Here is a 21,988-nt window from a genome sequence, read left to right on the forward strand (position 1 = left end):
TTTTAGGAATGAAGCACATTTTTATTTCCTGCTGATGGGGGTCTCAGCTCATATGCTGTTGAGGCTTCAGTTGCTTGTGGATTAGAAAAGAAAGCAGCATTTGAGTGTCTGTTTTGACATGCTGCTTTGGGTGAGACTGGAATGTGGCAGGTGGAGCGAGATTGAGGAAGTCTGTTCTCCACAGGGAAGTGTGAGAACTAGAGGCTTGTGTAGGTTTTGTTCCACACTTCTTGTGGAGAGAGGAAGGGCGAACAGAGCTGGGTGGTGACTGAACAGTATCAAATATTCCTCTGTATGCAAACTTTGAGTTCCTGAGTGCCTCCGTGCTTCTGTGTGGAAGAGGATTTAGCAACAGATATACTGTGGTCTTGCCAAAGCAGTTTGAAATGACTTTCAAAGGTTAAGCCATGAATATTGTTCAAGTGGGATATGTTTTTAACTACACTGCAGTAAAGTGCGAAAACAAGGTCAGCAGTTAACATTGTCATTGAATTTTGGTTTTTCTATTGGTCAAATTGTCCAAGTTTTGTTCTTGCTCATGCCTCTAAATGCCTTGAAGCTTCATCACCATCACACTGAGTTTAGTGATAACCATGCTAATGGGTTATCAAACTTGTTTGTTTAAAAAAAAAAAAAAAATCTAGTGAAAAGAGAAATCTCTCTGGCCCAGGCCTAGGCAGGTGTAGACTCCTGGTTACCTAAACCAGCTAAACCACATACTTGTCTTCAAGCAATCCAGATGACATGAGGTTACCTGTATGCCAAAGCTGTGGACTGATGAAGGACATTTATTTCAGGGGAGAAGGGCAGTTTGTCAACTGATAAATTTTGTTAAGTAGTAAGCTTTCTTCAAATATGGACTTAATCACTTCTCTTCTTCATTCTTCTAGAAAAAAAAATGCAATGCAAGCAATTGTTTTGTTTTTTAAATATTAGCTGTGCAAGGGATGACAGCTATAGGACTGTTTGTTGCTCCCAGCTTTGAGGGGTGTTTAGTCCATGTGCTCTGTGGCAGTAATCAGCCTGTATCCCAGGCAAGCCTTGTGGCTAATCTTAGCTGTGTGTCAGTGACGTACCAGGGTTTGCATGGAGACCCCAAAGGCCTCTCCTCTGCACTTTTATTGATTAATCCTAGAAGTTTTCAAGGATAGGCAAATGTTTAGTTCATGAACATCAGTGAGAATGGAAATGACATGGTGGTTATTTAACTTTTCAGCTTACCATGATACCTAGTGACTCATGTGCCATGTACTTGGACTGCTCCTAGAAAATGGAGCTATTACTTTAAGTGTCTGTTAACCTGATGGTGGAATGTGCACTTTGTCCAGCTGCTGTAGGATGAGTGGACATGAAATGATAGCTGCCACCTAAATGCCACCCTCTTCTGGAAAACTTATTAGATACCTTCCATGAGTGCCTTTTTCCTGCTAAGTAGCTAAACAGATGGAGTCAATGAACAGAAGTTGTTGTGGACAGTGCCTTTGGTGCTGATTTAGCACAACTGTGTAATGTGAAGTATTTGGTGCTAATTTCTCTGAACAGTACTAGATGGTTTGTAGTGTGCTTTGTGGAAGCAACAGATCTCTGAAGGCATGAAGAAACATGAGTGATGATTGTAGAGGGAGCTTGACACTACTGTAGAAGTGGCTGCAGCTGTGTAAGGAAGCTGATCATGTGAGGGGCTGATAGTCCTTGCCCTGTGAGCAAAAGTGTGATGAGGCAGGCATGTGCCACTGAAGAGACTTAGTAAGACTTTTAGCAAGTTCCCAAACTAATTGTAAGTATGTGAGGGGGAAGAGAGCGTACGTGTTGGCCTGTAGTAAACAGGATTTACTGGCTGAACTTGTTTTTTCTTGACTATTACTTTAACTGAGAAAATTGGAATCAGCTCAGCAGTGCCTTTAACGCAATGTACTGTGTTTTTAGCACAGAGAGAAGCTAGTGCTTACAGAGCACAAAGTCCTCAGATGGTGCAGCCATAAGTTCCCTGCTAAGTGGGAGCTTGTAGCTGTATACATTTATAACTGGAGAGGTTTTAAGTCATGTGCATATTGTTACTATACACATCTCTTGCCTAGAAAGTTGTGTTGGCTTCCTTCTGCTAATCTGTGGAAGAAAAGAGGACACCTTGACAGTATCTTCTAAGCAATCATGTGATAAGTAACACTCTTGCTCTCAAAGCAGTATGTAGCTCTTATGTTTGAGACAGCTGGGTGGCACTTTGGCTAGCGTCAGTGCTGTAAGCTGTAGAATCTGAAGATGGCCTTTTGATAATACAGGAAATAAAAAAGGCACAAATCACATGTATGATCTTTCTGCACAGTTTTTTGGCTTCTGCTCCCCTTCTGTTCTGTAGGCTAGATTATGTGGGTGCAGTGTAGTTTTCCTTGCCTTAAGTGAGGAGGTAACAGGCTTGGCAAAGTTCCTACAAGTATGTTTTTTAAAATGAAACAACATTTGGCCTAGGTGCAAAGCTGCTATCTGCAATGATTCAGATTTGACTTGCTTTCTCCCTAGTGTAGACATAAACTAAAATGGAAAAGGGGGAAGCTTATCCATGCTCACACTTTACAGCATTTTCTGCAGTTCAAACCAACTCATTAATTAAAATCTACTTCCTTAAAAAAAAAAAAAAAACAACAAAACAGGCTAGAGTTAGCATGTATGGTCTAAAAGCAGTTGATGTTTAATATTAACCAAAATGGGCTTGAGCAGGAACATTTCAGTGGCCTGAGCTGGTGTTCAGCATGACTTGAAATGTGCTCCACCTTTCCTCTTCATGTCAAGTGCTGGGGAGGAGAACAGTGTGCAGTGACAAAGCACTGCCCCTATTCGTCATGCAGCATGTGAGCTGTGCTAAAGGGGATGGGGGATTTGCACTGAGGCAGTGGATCTGTGCTGGGTTTGTCTGCAGAGAGTGCTAGTGCATGGGCACCTGTGTGTTCTTCATTAAGTAGATTACAGATTAAGTGGAGCTAGCAATGTGCACTGCAGCCCAGAAAGCCAGCTCTATCAAAAGCAGTGTGGCCAGCAGGTCGAGGGAGTTGCCTCTCCTGTTCCTCTGGTGAGACTGTACCTGGGCTACTGTGTCCAGTTTTGGGGTCCTCAGCACAGGAAGGACATGCCTGTTGGAGCAGGTCCAGAGGAGGGTCACAAAAATGCTCACAGGGCTGGAGCACCTCTCCTATTAAGACACAGTGAGAGAGTTGAGGTTGGTTAGCTTGGGGAAGAGAAGACTCCAGGGAAACCTTATTGCAGCATTATAAGGACCCCTTATTGCAGGAGGCTTATAAGAAAAATGAGGACTTAGCAGGGCCTGTAGTTACAGGATAAGAGGTTATAATTTTAAACCAAAGGAGGGTAGATTCAGATCAGATATAAGGAATAAATTTCTTAGTGAACATGGTGGTGAGGCAGTGGAACAAGTTGTCCAGGGAGGTTGCAGATGCCCCATCCTGAAAATGTTCAAGGTCAGGCTGAACAGGGCTCTGCGCAACTGATAGAGTTGAAGATGTCCCTGCTTATTGCAGAGGGGTCCCTTCTAAACAAAAACCATTCTATGATAGACCATCTCTCATCTTGTGCTGATGCTATTACTATAAATGGTATAAAGGCTGAGAAACTGATAAATAGAAACTCATAGGAGGAAAGAGTGAATTGTGATTGAAACTAGTTGGTAGCAGCTTTCCTTGTTCCTAGGGAGGCGACTGGATTGTAGTAGCACCTGCTGTTGTACTTTTAATTTAAAAGGTGTTTGCTAAAAACCTTTAAAAAAGTACAAGTGTGGCTAGAAAGTCACATACTATCTTAACTTGGATCTGATCTTCCAAATCAGAAAATCCTCAAAGATCTTTAGTTGTACTGTCTTCAAGTGGACTGGTATGTCTTGTGCTGCTCAGTGGCTGAAACGAGACCCTGTCTGAGCTTCTATGAAGGTGTTGTATTATAACACCCTTTTTTCCCCCCCCCTTCTCATTTTTAAACCCTAGGTGAATTAGCCTTGCAAAAAGTTTCTGAAAGTCTTCTGGAGCTCAACACTACACGTAACTGCTTGCAGCAAGGCACTGAACACCAAATTCAAAGCAATATTAACTTCCTATGTGGGAAAACACTGGTAAGTCTAAATAATGTGCCGTTATCTTCAATGGAAATGACAAGTAGTTCTGACTTGCTTTTTAAAGAGACTTGCTGTACTTTAGGATGTACTGATTACTGAGCTTTACAGTTTAAAGAAGAGCCAGTTATGTTTTACTGTTAAGTTAAAAGTCATAATTTATTGTGGCTTTCAAAATTCAGTCCTGGTAGAAAATTGTTGCAGGTCTGCAGTTTAGCTCTGGTTATGGGCTTCTTTCTCTTTAATGTTTTTACATGATTGGCACTGTAGTATTTTATTAGCTTAATATGGAGGAATGAGTCAACAGTGTTCAGGGTACCATAACAGAGTGAGCTGTTGTTTAATTGTTGGCTGTGCCTTAGCTGTGAATCTGGCAGGACTGTTTAATAAAACAGTATTGAAGAAAATGACTGACCTCTGTTGTGGCGCAGCATAGTTGACAGCAGTAAAAGCCTTAGGCTTGGTCTGCACACTGTTGAACTAACAGTGCTTATACAGCCAGCTGGGCTTCTGAGGAAATAGTTGTTTGTGAGAATGTGTTTTGAAGTGTGGTTGGAGATCCCTGAAAAGTTTCTAGGGGCCTGTGTGCATGCAGTTCACTTCAAAGTGCTTTTGGAGTTACACCCTCCACACACTTAACAGGTAGGAGAGCTCACTACGGACTGTGATCAGTTCATGTGTTTGTGTATCCGGGAGAGGTATTTATTGGTGCTGCTCTTGGCACTGACAATGCTATTGCACACCCCCTCTTGGAAATCCAGCCAATTCAAACAAAGTGCCAGTGCAGCAGAGACTTAAAAGCTTCTTGCTCTGTTTCAGCAGATGACTCTTTAAACTAAATTAAAAATTATTGCTCAACTTCAACTGTAACACCAGATCATACTGATCTTTAGGCTTCTTCTGGTTAGCTCAGTTCTAGTACGTGTTCATCTCGTGACATAGTAAAAGGATTTTGTAATAGTGTCTGGAGCAACTTGTTTTGTCTCCTTTTATGGCAGGGTTAAATGAGAGAGGTAATCAGTTTGTGTGCTAAACTGCTTCTAGCTGAGGTGATGGAGAGCCAAGTGAAAAATTGTTGTATTTTCACTGAGAGACATTCAGTTGAACATCCAGTCCTGAACCTTGGTAGAACCCCCATCTTGGAATATATACAAATGTGTATAACATGAGCCTATAAACATAGGCAGCTCAGGTCAGGGATATTTTTTCTGTGTAGCAGAAGAGGCTGCTAATCAGTTGTTTCTGTAGGATAAAAGGGGACTCATAAACCATACATTGCCTCATGGTGTTAACCTATTTATATGCATTCCTATTGATGTCTTCCTTTCTAGTAAGCAGATATGACTGGTGCTTCTGTCATTATCAGCTGACATAGTGAGCACTTCTAAAAGATGGAATACAGTTACTGCATATTAGGACTGGATATGTTGAGTATTGATACAGACTATGGGTTTGGCATCCTGCATCTTCCTGAGTGGCCCAGCAAAGCTATTGTGTAACAATCTTGCTGGTAACAAGTGCCATTAAGAAATTGTATGCCCTTGTTCTTTGATGTGCTGTATTCTGTTTTTCTTAATCTCTTGAATAAGCTTCTTAATGTCTACAGATGTAAAATAAAACCAGTCTGTTTTTCAAAGCATTATTTTTTTCTTACTTAAAATAGGGTACCCCTGAATTTGTAACAGCAACAGAGTGTGTGCACTATTTTGAATGGAGGACCTTTGTGGCTTGCAAGAAAGACTTGTTTAAACCTGTGAAAGAGGTAATCTATGTACTATCCATGCAGAAGTTACTCTTTACATATGTGATAATTTTACTCTAATTACCTGCCCCCACCCCAGATTAATCTGAACAACCTCCATAAACCTATGCTTTTCACAGGTATGTAAACCATAAATGTTGGAAGTTGGTAGAGCTGAGAATTTTAAATAACTCCTGAACCTTTTCTGTGCATTGGGTGGTTGTTTATAGTAAAGCTCTTTTAAAAGCTGGAGCAAATGAGTCTAACTTTGGATGCCTCATTTTAATCAGCATGTCTAGCTTTGAGCTTCCAGAAGTAAAAAACTCTTCCAAATACTAACTGGCCTTCATATATTCCTGCTCATAACTTCCCTCTACTTGTGTAGCATGGTTTGCATGTAATTTTTTGTTGTTGTTCTAGGTCCCTTGCTATGTGTTTGATGAAGATTACAAGAAACATGACTTGAGTCCTCTAATCCAAGTTTCAGGACACTACTTGGTGGATGATTCTGATGATGATTCCTTGTTCATAAATGTCTGCAGGGATATAGGTTTGAATGGTTGTTTATGTCACCTGTCAGTGTGTAAATTTCTTGTAAAGTGCTTCTATTGTCTCCATTAAGAGATGTCCTATGTCTGAAGATCAGTACTTCAAGACTTAGATATCTATTTTGAACTCCTTACTCTCCAAGTATTGAGGTGTTCAGAGATAGGCCCCTTCTGGATGTGCAAGTACTGTTAGTACAGTTTAAGTCGCTTTTTCTAAGTGGGAGAGGGCAGCTTGTCTTGTCTCTGTGTTTGCTGCCAAATAGGAGCAGTGTTGTTCACAGGAGTTCATGTGCTCCAGGTTTATTCCTTTGGACTCCAGGTTGCTGCCCAGTTCCTGATAAATGTCCTGAGATACATCTAAGTGCATCTAAGCACTGTTTAGGTGCTTGCCTAAGTACTGGTGCATAGCTAGCACTTCACTCTCAGTTGAGAGCTGTATGTATAAGGAATTAAAGCAGCAAAAACACAGATTTGAAACTTGCTGAAAAGGTTCATTTAGCTCTATACTCCCACTGTGATTTTTACTTAGGAGTTAAATATGTGGTTTGTGCCCCTGTTAAGGGTTTAATGGTCCTAGTTTTAGTGAGAAGTCTATTCTTTTAAACATCTCACTAGTATGAAACTTTTTGCTCACAGCTTTGAATTAGATGGTTAATAAGAAACAAAGAAGGGGAGGAGTAAGGAGGAGTTACCCCTTACTTGGTTGTGGGGGGAAAAAAAAGAAATACTTGGCACACTTTTGGAAGTTTTCAAAGCCCTGTGTACCTAGCAGCTGTAGTAGCAACTAGCTGCAGCTGTTTTTGTCAGGAACCATGAATTTGCTGTCCCCAGCCAGGGCAGCACGAATTACCACAAGCACTGCAGGTTTTGTCTTGTCAGTTTTACATTCTAATGTAGCCTATTTTTTAGAACTATTTGTAGAAGAACCCACAGATGAAATGGCAAGATACTTCAGGTAGAGCAGGGCTTAGAAACTGAGTCCTATAACTTGTTTTCTATGTGCTATAACCAGGAGGTTCAAGTGGAGAGACCAGAAAGTGCCCTGCTGGCAGTGCTGCTTGCTTGTTACATGACGGTCTGGCATATGATGTTGGCCGTCCAAAGGAGCAGCTGAAGCTTCAAGACAAAGACAGGTATGCAATTTTTGTGGTAATACTTCTGTGGGCACTTCAGTCATCTGACCTGGAAACAACACTCTTGGTAACAGATGAGTCTCCTAAAATGTAACACTAATACCTCTTCTGTGTTGAAGCATTAGCAGAAAACTGTTCAGAAATACTGTCAGAGCAGTCTGTCCTGTGGTACTGCCATAACAGATCAAATTTTCTCCTTTGTTGTGAGAGACTCCTTTTTACAGAATTGCAGAACTCATAGAAGCAAGGGGTGATTAGTGCTCTCAGCCCAGGGGCAGTGGGGTGAGATTTGGTCTTGTCTACTGTCTGAGGGCCCACAGGCTAAATGCATTTGGCTCACTCTGCTCCCCAGGAGTACTTGAACAATTGGGAATAGGACCAGATGTTGCCTTTCTGTGGTGTGACTAATCTGCAGCCAGAATGTCACGGAGCTGTTGTCTTCTGCCTGTTAAAATGCATAGAATAGTAATGCATAGCTGGGAAGTTGTGGTAATCATCCTCTTCTCTCATCTTGCTAATTGTCTCCCTGTCAGATAATTACCATGTTTTATTCTCCTTCTCCGGCTTCACCTGATCTGGCTCAGTTGCCTTGCTCCTGTCAATTTGCCAATGAGTTCATTTTGCTGTTAATTCTGAAGGCAGAATGGAAAGAGTTTACATGTAAAGAGGTGATAAAGGACAGCAATGTGGCAAAACTTGAGTGGATACCGCTTTCAAAAGTTGCAAGAACATTTGCCACATCTGCTCTCCAGCAGTATTTTGAGAGCAAAACTGCGATTATCATGTGTTGCTGTGATTATCAGCTAAATTCTTGCTACAATATGAGTCACAAGGCATTCAGCATAGTCTTAAGTAGGGTACCAGAAGATACTGCATTAAGTAATTTTGCTGGTACTATTTTAATTTTTATTTTTAATTAACTCTTTAGATTAAAGGAATGAGGATCTCCCTAAAAGTTGCTTTCAGGAGCTGGACTGCATTGGTATATTCTGTCAAAGTGTTTAGCAAAGACTGAGCATTTCAAGAATATCCTTCTTATGTAGAGTGTGGTGTCTTAACTATCTTTTTGGTTTGTTGTTTTCTGTTTCTAGGTTTGTATTGAGTTATGAGAGACAATACAAGGATGATGAAGAAAGGCCAAATTTCTGCCTAGGCCACAATCCAGCAGTGACAATCACTTTTGTTTGCCCATCAAAGAGGGGAGAAGAGGTAACTTCAATGTTTTAGTTTGTGTTAACTGGTTGGTATTTAACTTTTGTTTTATTATTTATTTTTATTCAGATCTGAAGAGAGTGTAAGTATTTCTGGCTTGCAGCTTGTAAAGAGTGTGAAATTCTGGATGTACTCTTAAAGTCTTCTAGAACTTAAGAAATAACAAGAACCTGAATAGAATTTCCCTAGGAGTGTATTGTCTCTTGTATTGGTGAATTTGGTTGTCCCTTTACAGGGGGCAACAAGGGTTCAAGGGTTATCTCTAAGCATAGGATGGATTTAGTGTAGAGTTAATCCTGGGAACATTTGCACCAAACTTTGCTTGCTAATGAGCACTCTTCCTCTTCAGTCAAGCTGGGCATGCTTATAGCTGTTGACTATTACTTGGTTTCTTTATTAATCTGTTCTTCCTCAGGTAAAAAAAGTAGCTAGTAAGTGTCACTGGCTCATGAATTCTTTTGAACTTCAACTAAAATCTGTAGTGTTCAGCAACAACTCAGTTTGTGCAGGACAAACACAGTTTGTTTTAGCCTAACTTGAATGCAATGTGATGGTCACTTCAAAGTAATGCTGGGTAATTTCAACAACCTATGCTCCTTGAATTGGGCAGTTGCTAATGCTCTGCCATTTCGTATAGTGATGCTTTTCATTGCAGGCTAGTGAAGAGGGAGCTCTTGTCTGGCTGATTTTTGGTTTAATGTCTAGTCCCTCCTATGACCTAGATAGGTTACCACACTTCACTCTTGTTGCTGCAGAAATAAACCTGGCTGTTTTCTACTGTCACTTTGTACTATCTTGCTTTAGCTATGCACTCTTGTAGGATGAGTAGTATTACTGATGATACTTGTGCTTGTAACTTACCTCATACCTGTGTATCTGCCAGTTGTTCCAGTGGATGGCAGAAATACAGATTTATGAAACAATTTGTATTTCTAATGTTTCACTTTAAAGTGGGGAAAACCAAGACTGTTGCTTCTCCCAGATGTGCAAATATATATCACGACAGAAAACTCATCTGAATTGTTGGCTAAAGAGTTCTCAAATATCTCTATTTTGATTTGGACTGAGGGAATCAAATTTGCTAAAACGTTATTGTCTAAAAGTCTGCTTTGCCTTCAGAGAGCATTTGATCTCTCTTTCCTGCATTGAGGACTTCTCTGAGGCAAAACCAATCCAAGCTTAGTCCATTTGGGCTCACATCTTTGCTTTTTCCTGCACATTAAGGAAAAGTACTTTTAAAAGCACTATTACTTTTGCTGTCTTTCTCCCAATGTCTGATGCTTTACTTCTGCTTAGACTTGTAATAGTTTGCTACATCATTTATAAGACCTGTTTTATTTCTTCCCAACACCTGTTTCTGAGAGGCCAGAAACGATGTTTGCACTTCTTTCAGTATTAGAGGTGAAGTATTGTTACTGATCTTAGCGGAGTGTGATACTGTTGCTTTAGAGATTATATTTCAAGTACGTCTACTTATAATTTAATTTCTGTTCACTTCTGTTTAGAGTTCAGGTCCCAAACTTACAGCAAAAACAAATTGCCGGTATGAAATTGAGTGGGTTACTGAGTATGCCTGTCACAGGGATTACCTGGAGAGTAAGAACTGTCGTCTGACTAATGAGCAGCATGATATCTCTATTGATTTAAGTCCACTTAATCAATTTTCAGGTAAGCTCAGTGTCTTTCTTTTGTTTTTGTGGTTTTTACTAGCCAGTGTTGCATATCCTTATTTAGTGACAGTAAAAATGTCCTGTGTTTGGAGTTTCATGTCTGTTGTGATGTGTGTTAAAACACTTTTTTTTATTCATTCAGAATATGTCACACCATATGCAGCCAAAGATGACAGAGAGGAGTATTACTATTACTTGAATGTATGTGGGAAAACCACTGCAGGTAACTGCAAGGACGATACAGGATACATTTCATCTTGCCAAGTAAAACTTTCAAATAACCAGCAAAAAGTGGCAGGAAGATTTGCAAACCAAACCCTAAGGTGTGTAAATGCTCTTCAGCCCTGCTGACTGGTCTGATTGGTCCATTTCCTGCTTTGATGCTTACTTACTTGTCACGTAATCAACAATTGATACAAAATGCAAGCATTTTTTGTCACTTCCTTTGTCAGGAAAACTGTAACAGTATAGCAGGATAGCATTAGCAAACAAAGGAGTTGGTGAGGTTGGCAGAGGTCATTGGCTAGACAAGCAGACTTCCACTGACTTTGTTGTCCCAATTGCAGATTGTGGTGCACTGCCTGTTGTCCTCCTTTTATATGTAAAGCAGTATCAGAAGAAGCTCATTCCCAAGTGGCATTATAGGGATAACAGTTTGCATGAGATTGCAAAGCAGACATTAATTCATGTGGATATGGTCTTCCATTTTGTCTGCGTCAGGTTTGTTGCAGTGATCTTCTAGGAAGTTTGACTTCCTCCTCTTGCAGAAACAGCCACACAATAAACTAATGGGAATAAATATCTCACCATACCTAGAGGAGTTTTAGAGCATTCTTTAATTTCTATAGAAATTAATGAAAAGTGATCAGAAAAATCAGTGGATGCAAGCCTTCATTGCTGTAGAAATGTCATTACTGATGTTGAACTAGCATTTGTTTTCCCTTGTAGTGGGACAATTAATAATTGAACAAGAATGTGACTTCTGTTATGTGAAGAACACTGTGTGATTGTCTGACCCTATATTTCTATCTAAAACTGACTTCTTCTTTAGATACTCTGATGGAGATCTCACTTTAATTTATCCAAATGGGGATGCATGTAGTTCCGGCTTTCAGAGAATGACTGTCATAAACTTCGAGTGCAATGAAACAGCAGGTGAGTTTAACAAGCTGTGACAGCTCTGCTCAGGGTTTGACTCCTATGCTTGCTAGTAGACCTTATGCTCAAATGAATGCTTAGAGCCACAGCTAACACAAGAAATAAATATTGCTACATCAAGCAGTAATTTTGATGGCTGGCAGGATGTGCTGTGTAGTAGCACTGCAAGTCTAAATTTACACTGATGATTGAGAAGATGGAAGTATAAAAGAGTCTTTTTTTTTCTTAGCCAATGGTAAAAAAACAGAAACACAAGTCCTCTGCAGCAAAAGGACTTTTTGTCTTCCTTGCTCATTGCTAGTTCTCAAGTCTCCTTGCTTTTTTCCCCTTCCCCCACTAGAAAGCTAATATGTGTTCATCTGTTTTCCATGTTAAGGTAATGATGGTAGAGGCACTCCAGTATTCACCGGTGAAGTTGACTGCACGTATTTTTTCACTTGGGATACAAAATATGCGTGTGTTAAAGAGGAAAAAGATCTCCTCTGCAGAGTTACTGACAAGAGAAAACACTATGATCTGTCACCTCTTATCCGCAGTTCAGGTATGGCAATAAAAACTAACTTTCAGTTTCTTCTGCAGTCCTGAGTTTACGTGCCATCTCCAGTGCAATTCTTTAGCGGAGTAGTAGCCAGCTTTTGTTGTTCTTAGTGAATTTCTGGGATGCTGGTGTTTGCTTCCCTCTTTCCAAACAGACTGAGCGCCATGTTCATGACTGCCTTGGTTGCTGCCATCAAAAGTGGTTTTCAGTCACAAAATCACAGTTTGGGTTGGATGGGGCCATTAAAGATCATTTAGCCTGACTCCTCTGTCGTGGACAGGCACACCTTCCACTAGACCAGTTTGCTCAAAAACCTGTCCAGCCTGGCCTTGAATGCTTCCAGGCATCCCCCATCTCTCTGGGCAGCCTGAGCCAGTCAGGATCCACCATGGCTCAGCAGCTTCCACCCAGTGGCTTGTGCATGGGAGATACCATTGGACCCATCCAAAAATGGCAGGATTTGGCAGCTGTGGCTTCAGGGGACTGATGTAGGTGATAATCTCAGCTGGTGGGGGAATGGAGCTGAAATCAAGGCTTCCATGTGCTGGGGTATGCTCTGAAGGAGAGGTCATCACACAAATGTGGGGCACCCTATAATAAAAGGCATTTTGGCATGGAGATGCTGAAACAATTTAGCCAGATGACTTGTTTTTAACAACCCTCTATATTTCAGAGTCAGCCCAGAACTGGGAAGCTGTGGATAGTAGCTTTTCAGAGGTAGGACGGAAACATTACTACATCAATGTCTGCCATAAGGTGTTGAAGAGAGGAGGAGCTTTTAGCTGTTCAGATGGTGCTGCTATTTGCTCTGTAGGTGAGTCGGGTTTTTGTTGGTGTTTTTGGAGTTTTTTCAGTTCACTGTTTTTTTTAGGCCTCTGAAGGCTTGGCACTTCCTGAGCAAATGGGTTTGGTTGTCCTGAGTGCCTTCATTTATTCAAGGAAACAGAAGTTAGGAGCATGTTTCTTTTTGTGATCTCAGAGACACTTGAAGTAAGAATGCTCAGCTTTTTCTAACTAAAGAACCACAGGCTTAGCAGCATGGTTTGGCAAGGTAAAATCAAACTCCTAATGATGTTTTTTAACTAGACAAGTGGAAAGTCTTAGTATCTTAACAGAAGCTTCACTTCTTTTCAGAGAAACAAAAGTTCTGTATTTACTGTTTTTACAGATAAGCAAAACAATAGTAAGAATCTTGGAACATTTGTATCTTCTCCAAAAAAGGTTGGAGAAAATATTCAACTTATCTATTCAAATGGAGACAGCTGTCCTTCCAAAGAAAGAGAGAAAATCCAAACTGTCATCACTCTAATATGCAGACCAGGTGAGAACATCGACACCCTTTTCATTGATCCAGTTAAAAACTGAAGGTCATCTAATAAGCCCAGACATGAGTGCTAAATATTAGCATGTGCTTTTGTCTTTTGTCTCTTTCTATGCAAAAGCTTGAAGCATCAGGGTTTGTTTACTAGGATGATGGCAATGTAATTGCAGGTATTTAGTTCTGTTTACCTTTTATGCAAGTACTCAAAAAACTCTTGAAATAAGATTCTCCCAAACATGATTAAAGTATGTTTAAGTGTTTAAAACTCCACAAATATCTGGAAGCACTTTCTTTCTCTAGTTGTCTTGATGGGAAAGAGTATTTCTGAACTGAGATCAAATACTTGAGCCTTCTTTTCAAATAAATATGGTTTGTATCTAAGCTGCTGGCGGTTTATGAAAGGCAGAAACATTTGCAGAAGTTATATTGTTCATGTTGATTACAATAGCCTGCTAGTTAACTATCTCCCAGGAAAATAGAAAACCTGTGTTCCTTTACCTCAGCCTGAGGAACTTGGAACTTCCAGGTGTGCTGGCTGTTAGGATCAGATTATGCACTGTTTCCTAATACAGCTATTGCTTTGTGGTAAAACACCAGTTTTGTATATCAAACTAGACATTTTTTCAAATATTATGATAGTTCTCAGGAGCAGATTGAGCCCTGCGCCTTTACTTCTGGGGCAAACTTTTATTTTTGGGAAGGAGGATGCAAAGACTGTAATAAATTTTTTTAGTTCCATTTTCAAAGAAGAGGTTCTTTAAAAGTTACCTTGGCTTTTGAGGAGAAATTAGTTTCTTAGGTGTAGATTCCTAGTTCCTGTTGGCAGCCTGGCTGTCTGTATGTGTAACACGTTGCAACTTCTTGTGATACCAGGTGATCTAGAAAGTGCTCCAATCTTGATGGCAGAGCGTGAATGTTCATATGAATTTGAGTGGTATACTGCTGCTGCGTGTGTCCTGTCTAAAACTGAAGGAGATGACTGTCAGGTGTCTGATCCTCAAGCAGGTATGTATTTCTGTTCAGCAAATCAGAAGGTCATTAGGGATAGAACTTATGGCGCAGCAAGTAAGTCCTTATGATACCCGAGAGCAAAGTGAGTTCAGCCACAGTTTTAAGTACATGCATATGGAAGATCAGAACAGCATGAGCTTAATACTCCCCTAGTAAATGTAGGAAAATAGATGTAATGTGTATTGTACTGAAATAGATCTCTCTGTATAAGAAACCATGCTTTTACTTTGTCCACCTTATTTCTGGAACAGTAATTATATAGAAGGAGACTTAGCTGTGGGAGCTGAACTAGCCATGTGACTGAATCAAAACCTGTGAGAGATATCAGGACAAAATCGAACTAATACAGTTTATTCCTTCCTGATCAGGCTTCTCTTTTGATTTATCACCTCTGGCCAAGGCAAAAAGTTTCTATACAGTTACTACTGAGGAGTACTTGTTTTACATAAGCGTGTGTGGCAGTCTGCCTGACGACCAGTGTCACACAAAATCGGCAGCTTGCCAAGTAGCACAAAGGTGAGTAACTCATTCCCTTGTCTGTAAGGGAAGATCTCTTGTTGCATGATGTGTTGTTGTCGGTGTGCAACAATGAACAATTTGCATGGAAAGTAATTACTGGGCTACCTGTAATAGAGTCGGGTAATTAGCATATAATTTGCAGTAATTACACTGCCGGCTGTTTCAAGCCAAATGCACATATATGTAATCTTGCTTACAGCTAACTTGTGAGATGGAATGTGCCCATTGCTCTGCCTTTTGTTATCTATAGGGACTGTAAACTCTAGATTAACTGCTGCAGCTGTATTAAGGCCGCCTATAATCCAGAGACTGAGGGTCAGCTCTGTTCCAAGAACTGGCCTAAAGAATGTGAGCTTGCTGCACTTGGGATGAGCAGGGCCTGCCTTAGGTTGTGGTGAAGCCCAGATCTTGAATGTTGTACCATATGGCCTCAGGTTGTGCCAATGGATGTTTAGATAGTAGGAAAATTTTCTTCATGGAAAGGGTTGTCAGGCATTGAAGCAGGCTGCCCAAGGAAGTGGTGGAACTGCCATCCCTGGAAGTGTTCAAAAAATTTATGGATATGGACTTGAGGACATGGTTCAGTGGTAAAGATTTGGTGGTGGTGGTAAGTTGATGGTTGGACTTGATCTGGGAGGTCTTTTCCAGCCTTAACAATTTCATGATCTCCCTTACTAAATGGGCTGTTCCAGGTATGGTCCCAGTGTGTACTGCTACTCTGACAGCATCACTGCTTTTGCCTCCTACAAACTATGTCTGAGGTAGCATCAGAAAGACTTGTGCATTTCAGGTTCCAGGTCAGCCTGCTGCCAGAGATGCAGTACTTGGCTCTGAGTTACTGTCCAGCCAAGGACAGTTCACTGCAGACCCTAGAAATGTTCTTCAGAGGAAGACAGTCGAGCTAGGTGTGATTAGAATCAATGTTAAGTCAGTGAAGAAACCCTCCTGAACCAAAGCTGATACCTAGCAGAGAGCTGTTGTGCAGTGCTGGGTCTTCATTGCCCATATGTAATTGGATGAGGCCAGTTTGACCCCAAGATGAGGGTGTTTGCAGTTGGACTTTCACTTTGGAGAAGGAGAACTTGGTGGTATTGTCAGCCTTTTAGAGGAGTATTTAAGTTTTCTAGATATCTTAGCAATATGTAACTTCCTTTCCTTTTCAAAGGAGGACATCTGTTCATGTTTTAAGTTTCCTTTTGGCAGCTTTCTTTTTATCCCAGCTCACTGAGATCTAATCAACCTTATTTAATTATTATGCCTTATTATGGTGTCTTGTATAAACTTACATGGTTTTTATTTGTAAGACTTCTCTTAGAGACAATTTTGCATTCTGTTCACTCTTGAAACTGACTTTTTATTTTCTAGGAGTAATCAGTCTTGGAGTCTTGGACTGCCCAGTTCCAAACTTTCCTATTATGATGGCCTGATTCAGTTGACCTACAAAAATGGTGCAGCATACAACAATGAGAATAAAACACAGCGCTCTACCCTTATAACTTTCCTGTGCGACCATGGTGCTGGGATAGGTCAGCCTGAGTATCAGGTAAGTTCTGTCTGAAGAAAGGAAGGATGTCCATCCTAAAATACTGACAACAGCTACTAGGTCAGTACAAGCAGGGTGTTGTGTGGAAATACCCAGTATCTGAAAAGCAGACTAAAATAAATAGTTATTTCTCTTGGTATATTTGACTCTTGTTGCAGCCATAAAGCTTTCCTAGACCAGTGAACAGTAAGCTGTTTACCTGAATCCAGGTTCTTACCTCACTCTCCTCTAGTCCCTCAGCCATGTAATTATTGGTGCTTTTGATTGTCTTGTATTTCTGGGAAAAAGCCAAACTAGCTTAGAAGTAACCAATGGTAGGACTGTGTACACAGCAGACAGTGGTTTAACAGAACCAGAGCAGCTTTTTTGGCAAGAGCATTTTTGGTGACACAGGGAATGACAAGATCTATAACAAAACAGACCAACACAAATCAGTTTGAGAAGATATATCCCAAAACCAAGGGGAGATACTAAGCTTGACGTATAAAGGAGTAGCTGAGTCACAAAGTTGTCAGTGTGAAAAGCCTGTTACCTATTCTGCTCATTTGTAGAAAGAAGATAACTATACCTACAACTTCAGGTGGTACACTGAACATGCTTGTCCAGAAATTCCACTGGAATGTGTTGTGACAGATCGCAACACCATGGACCAATATGATTTGTCAAGGTAGGAAAGTGACACGTGCAGTGTAACTTAGCTATTCTAGTTTGGTGTTCTGGCTGATAGTTCTGGCTGAAGTTGGTTTCCTGTGTAGACAGCACCAGAAGCTTCTGTTGTGATGGTCTTAACTGTGCAAGTATGTTGAAATTCCTCTAGAAGGTTGGCTTGCCTCCTAAGATGTAAACTGACTTTTTGGGATGGTTTTGCTTATAAAAACATATTACCTTGTCAACTGTGCTCTGTGTCCCAGGAGTATTCTTTCTAATTGTAGCAGTTAAGAATGAGGGGGAGAAGTTAGTCGGAAATGCCTTAGGATTGCTCTGTTTCTTGGGACTGAGAAAGTTGGAGAGAGTCCATGAAGCGTGTGTGTCCTTAGAGCAGAACTTTCTCTTTCTGCTCAGATTAGCAAAGTCTGAGAAGAGAGGTGAAAACTGGTATGCCATGGATAATTCAAGACCGAGTGAGCTCAAGAAGTACTACATAAATGTCTGTCGACCCCTGATTGCTGTCCCAGGATGTGACCGGCGAGCATCTGTCTGTCAGATGGAGTATAAGCATGTTTCTGTGAGTACCCTTTCCATCCCAACTCAGAGCTGGTTTCCCACGTGAATGAGACTAAAACAGACACAAGTGAGATTAAAACAGCTATGTGAATTCGGACTCCTTGTACAAAGGAATATTCTATGTACTGTAATGATTGCATAACCATAGCAAAATGGTAGAGCTCCTGTCCACCTCTTCAGATAACAAAGCTTTAATTTTTACAAGTGTACCAACGTCATGTTTGACACTCATGATTTTTTGCCCTGTGTTTCAGAGGCAGACAAACTGCATCTCTTTTGTATGAATTGCTGGAGTCTCAGAGACTGCTAGGAATACACATTTCTTTAGGAACAGGCTGTCCTCCTGAATATTTTGTCATGCTTCTGGCTTGTTTTAGATGGAACTGTGGAAAAAATTTATTTAAAGATTCTTTGTTGTGTCCCTGCCCTCACTGAGCTTGCTTTGGATCTGAAGAGTAGATTAGGTAGATGTTGCCAAGCAAATAAAAGAAGAAACAATGCTGGTGGTTGTTATGGGCTTCTACTTCTGTATTGCCCTGAAGTATAACAATTTATCATGGAAGAGATAGCAGCTGACAGGCTGCCCACTGCCTGGCTTCATTGCTGCTCAGAGCTGCAAGGAAAGCTGAACTAGAGGCTCACCCAGCTGTCCTAGTTCCTTCTATCAAACAGAGAGAACACCTTCCCCTCTTACTGTTAAAGGGGATGTGTTAGGGACTGAAGCCAGTCATTTCCAACACAGCACTTGAGAGATAATTATTAGTCATTCCCTGTGCTTGCAATAGACCTTTTTGTGTAAGGCTGCTTCCTTTACATGTAGAGACACTTTAGGGCTTTATTACTTCACTGCTTGAGATAGTGGAGTAAAAGGTGAGCACATTGGGTCAATCTGAAGAGTTGTTAAAAAAAAAATTAAAAGGGCAGAAGTCTGTGGACAGCTGTTTTGGAGGTATATTCTTCAGTTTCTTGCTGCTATTGACTTAAAGTAGTTTCTTAAAACTAGGAAACACCAGTTATGTTGAAGTGTCAATGACTTTAGACTTTGGTAGTAGCACCTATTGTTTTTCTAGTGCTCAGTTTCTGTCAGTGTTTTTTAGCATTAGCTAAGCATGGCAGATTCCTAAAGTCAGTGCTGAGAACACCTGGAGGCTTCCACATATTGTTTTAAAGAGCTCTACAATAAAGTCTACCTACTGCAGAAGACATAGGCCTCCCTAAATTGCTAAGCTGGGTAGTCCAGGAGATGCAGATGGGTGTTCTAAGGTACTGCAAGCACCTTATTGTGCAAAAATAAAAACAACAAAAAATAAAACCATACCTGGTTGTGGAGGTTGTCTGTTAAATATGTGAAACTTGAATACAGAATGGGAGAGAAATGTAGAGGTATCTCTATAACTTTCTTATCTTCAAAGCTCTCAACCTTTGTAGTAGGTATCTTCTTTTTGGTTGTATTTATTTTTTTTTTAAGTTGTTAACATGCTCTTCTTTATTTTTAGGCTTCTTATTCTGAAGTCACCTCTATTAGTAATCTTGGTGTTGCCAGCAAAGAACTAGTAATTGAAAGACCTGGACATGTTTCTCTGACCTATGCGAATGGCTCTGTGTGCATCAATGCTGATGGAAAGACAACTCCTTACACCACCACCATCCACTTTGTCTGTTCCAGGGGCACTCTTGTAAGGACAAATGATCTTCCAGTTGTTATTTCATCATAGAGGTTACTCATCCTATAACATGAAGCCACATGAAGATGTGTAGTGTATAGCAGATTCGTGGCAAGGGAGACTGCTTGAAGGTTTAAAATTGAGATGTATAACCAAAACTGATTTAGGTGCTAGAGGAGCAAGTGTCTGAGTATTTTATGATAAACAAGAGCTAGAAAAAAATTAACAGTCTTGATGAACAGTAGTATTTCAGACTAGTCTAATTAGCATGAAAAATACACGAGTACTTAAAACAGCAAACACTGTGGACATTCCTAAGGGGAAGAATATTGTAATGTACATCCTCAGGCTTAGGTTCTGCATTCTCCATAGATTGTTGATTCTAGAGTTCTTAAATCTATAGAGCTTTTTGGGCTACAACTCCACATACTGCAGATTAGACTAAGGGGATTTATTAGATATAAGCTTGTGTAGACTTGTTCTTCCTGGTTTTGTGAATCTGCAGGTCTTGCTCTCCCCTTACCCACATGATCTTTAGCCCAAGAGGTGTGGTGAAAAAATCTGTGACATGGAGCAGTTATGAACTGCTTTGCTTTTGTCTGAAGACACTGACATGAAGTGAACATAATTAATATTCCTGTTACCTTGTTACCTCACCTAACAGATTTCTGTTGCTTTACTATTGCCTTTTTTTTTTTTTTAAATTATGGACTATGAGGAGTTTTGGCATATAATACAAAGCTTAGACTGAGACAAGATCTAGTTATACATGTCTAGATTAAATATTGACTTTAATCTGAGTATTTGGATGTCAGATTCAGTTCTTGGCTAATTCTTGGTCACATGGTAAATGTTTAACTAGAATAAGTTTTCACTGATGACCTTCAAAATAAATTGGGGAGAGGGAAGTGGGGTGGAAATTGTGTGCCTTTGTAGTGAAGTCTTTTAGAAGAACCTGACAGTTTCTCTAAGGGGGAATCTCAAACATGACAAAGTGTTAGCTATTACACTTACTCTGGTCTTCCTCTGCAATCTGTTTCCAGAGTAGCAGCCCACGGTTTATAGCTATTCTGGATTGTGTGGCCACTTTCTTATGGGAAACTGAGGCTGCTTGTCCAATAAAGGAAACAAAAGATGATTCTCAGGTGAGAAAGGGAGAATGTAAATCGTATTTGTAGTCTCAATGTTCAATGTTTTTTTTAGTACTCTTGGTTTCTCTGTTTAAATGGCTCTTGAAGAAAACTACCTAAAGTGAAGTCTTAAGTTGGTCATGATGTAGTCTTGTGATATCTTAATGTTTGATTTTTGAAGTGTTTCTGAAATGTCCAACTTCTGCCCAAAATACTCAGGTGCTTTCTCTTGAGAACAGTTTACTTCCTCTCGAATGCTTCATTTAATGTTTCATTCCCTTGCTATGTTGCTAGTAAAACTGAGTTTATATGTATGGATGTGTAATGTCCTTGTTTTCTGCAGATCATCAGATGAGACTTTTCTTTTTTCACACTAAACCCTGAGATTAGCTCAGTTGTTCAGAGCATGGTGCTGATAACACCAAGGTTGATGCTGTTTGATCCTCATATAAGCCATACATTAAACAGTTGGACTCAATGATCCTTGTGGGTCCCTTCCAATGCAAAATATTCTGTGAAATCTACTCAGTTGCTTCTACTTTTTAAGTCTCAACATAAACACAGTAGTGTGAAGACAGCCCTCAGTTAAAATTTCCTTGCTCTTAGCTGATGTGATAGATGCCATCTGTTAAATTCTGCTTTCGTATATTGGTGTGGCTGATGTCAGTAGACAAAAGGAATTTAACAAATCTACAAAAGAATTGAATGAAGCTATTGCCAGAGCTGCTTTCTGATGTTCTGGTATACAGGGTAGGAATATGTCTAAATCACTGCTTTGATTCTTGAAGCAAGTTAGAGGTAAAATCTAAACAGGAGAAATGCAGAAGGAGAAAGTAATTTTGTTGTAATTTTCTTTTCCAGTCCTGCTCTGTGCGAGATCCAAACACTGGCTTTGTGTTCAACCTGCAGCCATTAGCTTCTGAGCAAGGGTATACGGTTACTGGCAATGGGAAAACGTTCTCAGTAAGGATTTTGACTGCATTATATGTTGCTTGAGTGCTGTTGCTGCATTTTTTTGTCTTGCATAGTGATCTAGGGGAGCTTTCACTCAGTCCTCTTAAGAAGTATGAGTTGGCAGGAAAGCAGTGTGGTTGAGGGAAGGAATGAAAGATAACTTCATTTGTCTTATTTGGTCTTGAAAGCATTAAACTTCTAATTCTTGGAGAACATGAGGTAGCCACACTGAGGCTGCCTTTTTGAGGAGATTTTCCCCTCATGGTCTCTGTTATGTACTTCCAATTTATCTGCTGATTCTGAAGAAATTGACAGGGAAAGCCTAGAAAGGGATTTAGTCTGTCCATATCAGTGTTTTTAATGTAATCTGCATGTGTCAGTAGTCCTAGGCTGTGATAGATAATAGCTTTGTAGTATCTTTAGGCCAAGAATAGACATGCTGAACCACATCCTTTACTTCTAATGGGGAGAATTTGTGCACCCTGTCATCTAAAGATTGAGGATACTC

The 21,988-nt window shown here is 40.3% G+C and overlaps 1 protein-coding gene across 1 annotated transcript in view; it reads left to right on the forward strand.

The window, feature by feature from the left end:
• IGF2R (insulin like growth factor 2 receptor) overlaps nucleotides 1-21,988 on the forward strand; it is a 56,542-nt gene that overhangs the window by 9,587 nt on the left and 24,967 nt on the right. Inside the window, exons 3-21 of the mRNA XM_018919917.3 lie at nucleotides 3,990-4,114; nucleotides 5,778-5,876; nucleotides 6,276-6,405; nucleotides 7,416-7,536; nucleotides 8,628-8,745; nucleotides 10,254-10,416; nucleotides 10,561-10,741; nucleotides 11,470-11,573; nucleotides 11,953-12,117; nucleotides 12,788-12,928; nucleotides 13,283-13,435; nucleotides 14,309-14,440; nucleotides 14,815-14,962; nucleotides 16,331-16,508; nucleotides 17,060-17,175; nucleotides 17,571-17,733; nucleotides 19,229-19,408; nucleotides 20,440-20,541; nucleotides 21,388-21,489. Coding sequence (XP_018775462.2) covers nucleotides 3,990-4,114; nucleotides 5,778-5,876; nucleotides 6,276-6,405; nucleotides 7,416-7,536; nucleotides 8,628-8,745; nucleotides 10,254-10,416; nucleotides 10,561-10,741; nucleotides 11,470-11,573; nucleotides 11,953-12,117; nucleotides 12,788-12,928; nucleotides 13,283-13,435; nucleotides 14,309-14,440; nucleotides 14,815-14,962; nucleotides 16,331-16,508; nucleotides 17,060-17,175; nucleotides 17,571-17,733; nucleotides 19,229-19,408; nucleotides 20,440-20,541; nucleotides 21,388-21,489 — 2,621 coding nt within the window. The remainder of the gene's footprint in view (nucleotides 1-3,989; nucleotides 4,115-5,777; nucleotides 5,877-6,275; nucleotides 6,406-7,415; nucleotides 7,537-8,627; nucleotides 8,746-10,253; nucleotides 10,417-10,560; nucleotides 10,742-11,469; nucleotides 11,574-11,952; nucleotides 12,118-12,787; nucleotides 12,929-13,282; nucleotides 13,436-14,308; nucleotides 14,441-14,814; nucleotides 14,963-16,330; nucleotides 16,509-17,059; nucleotides 17,176-17,570; nucleotides 17,734-19,228; nucleotides 19,409-20,439; nucleotides 20,542-21,387; nucleotides 21,490-21,988) is intronic.

The sequence above is a fragment of the Serinus canaria genome, chromosome 3, assembly GCF_022539315.1.
Source record: "Serinus canaria isolate serCan28SL12 chromosome 3, serCan2020, whole genome shotgun sequence".
Taxonomy (NCBI): Eukaryota; Metazoa; Chordata; class Aves; order Passeriformes; family Fringillidae; genus Serinus; species Serinus canaria.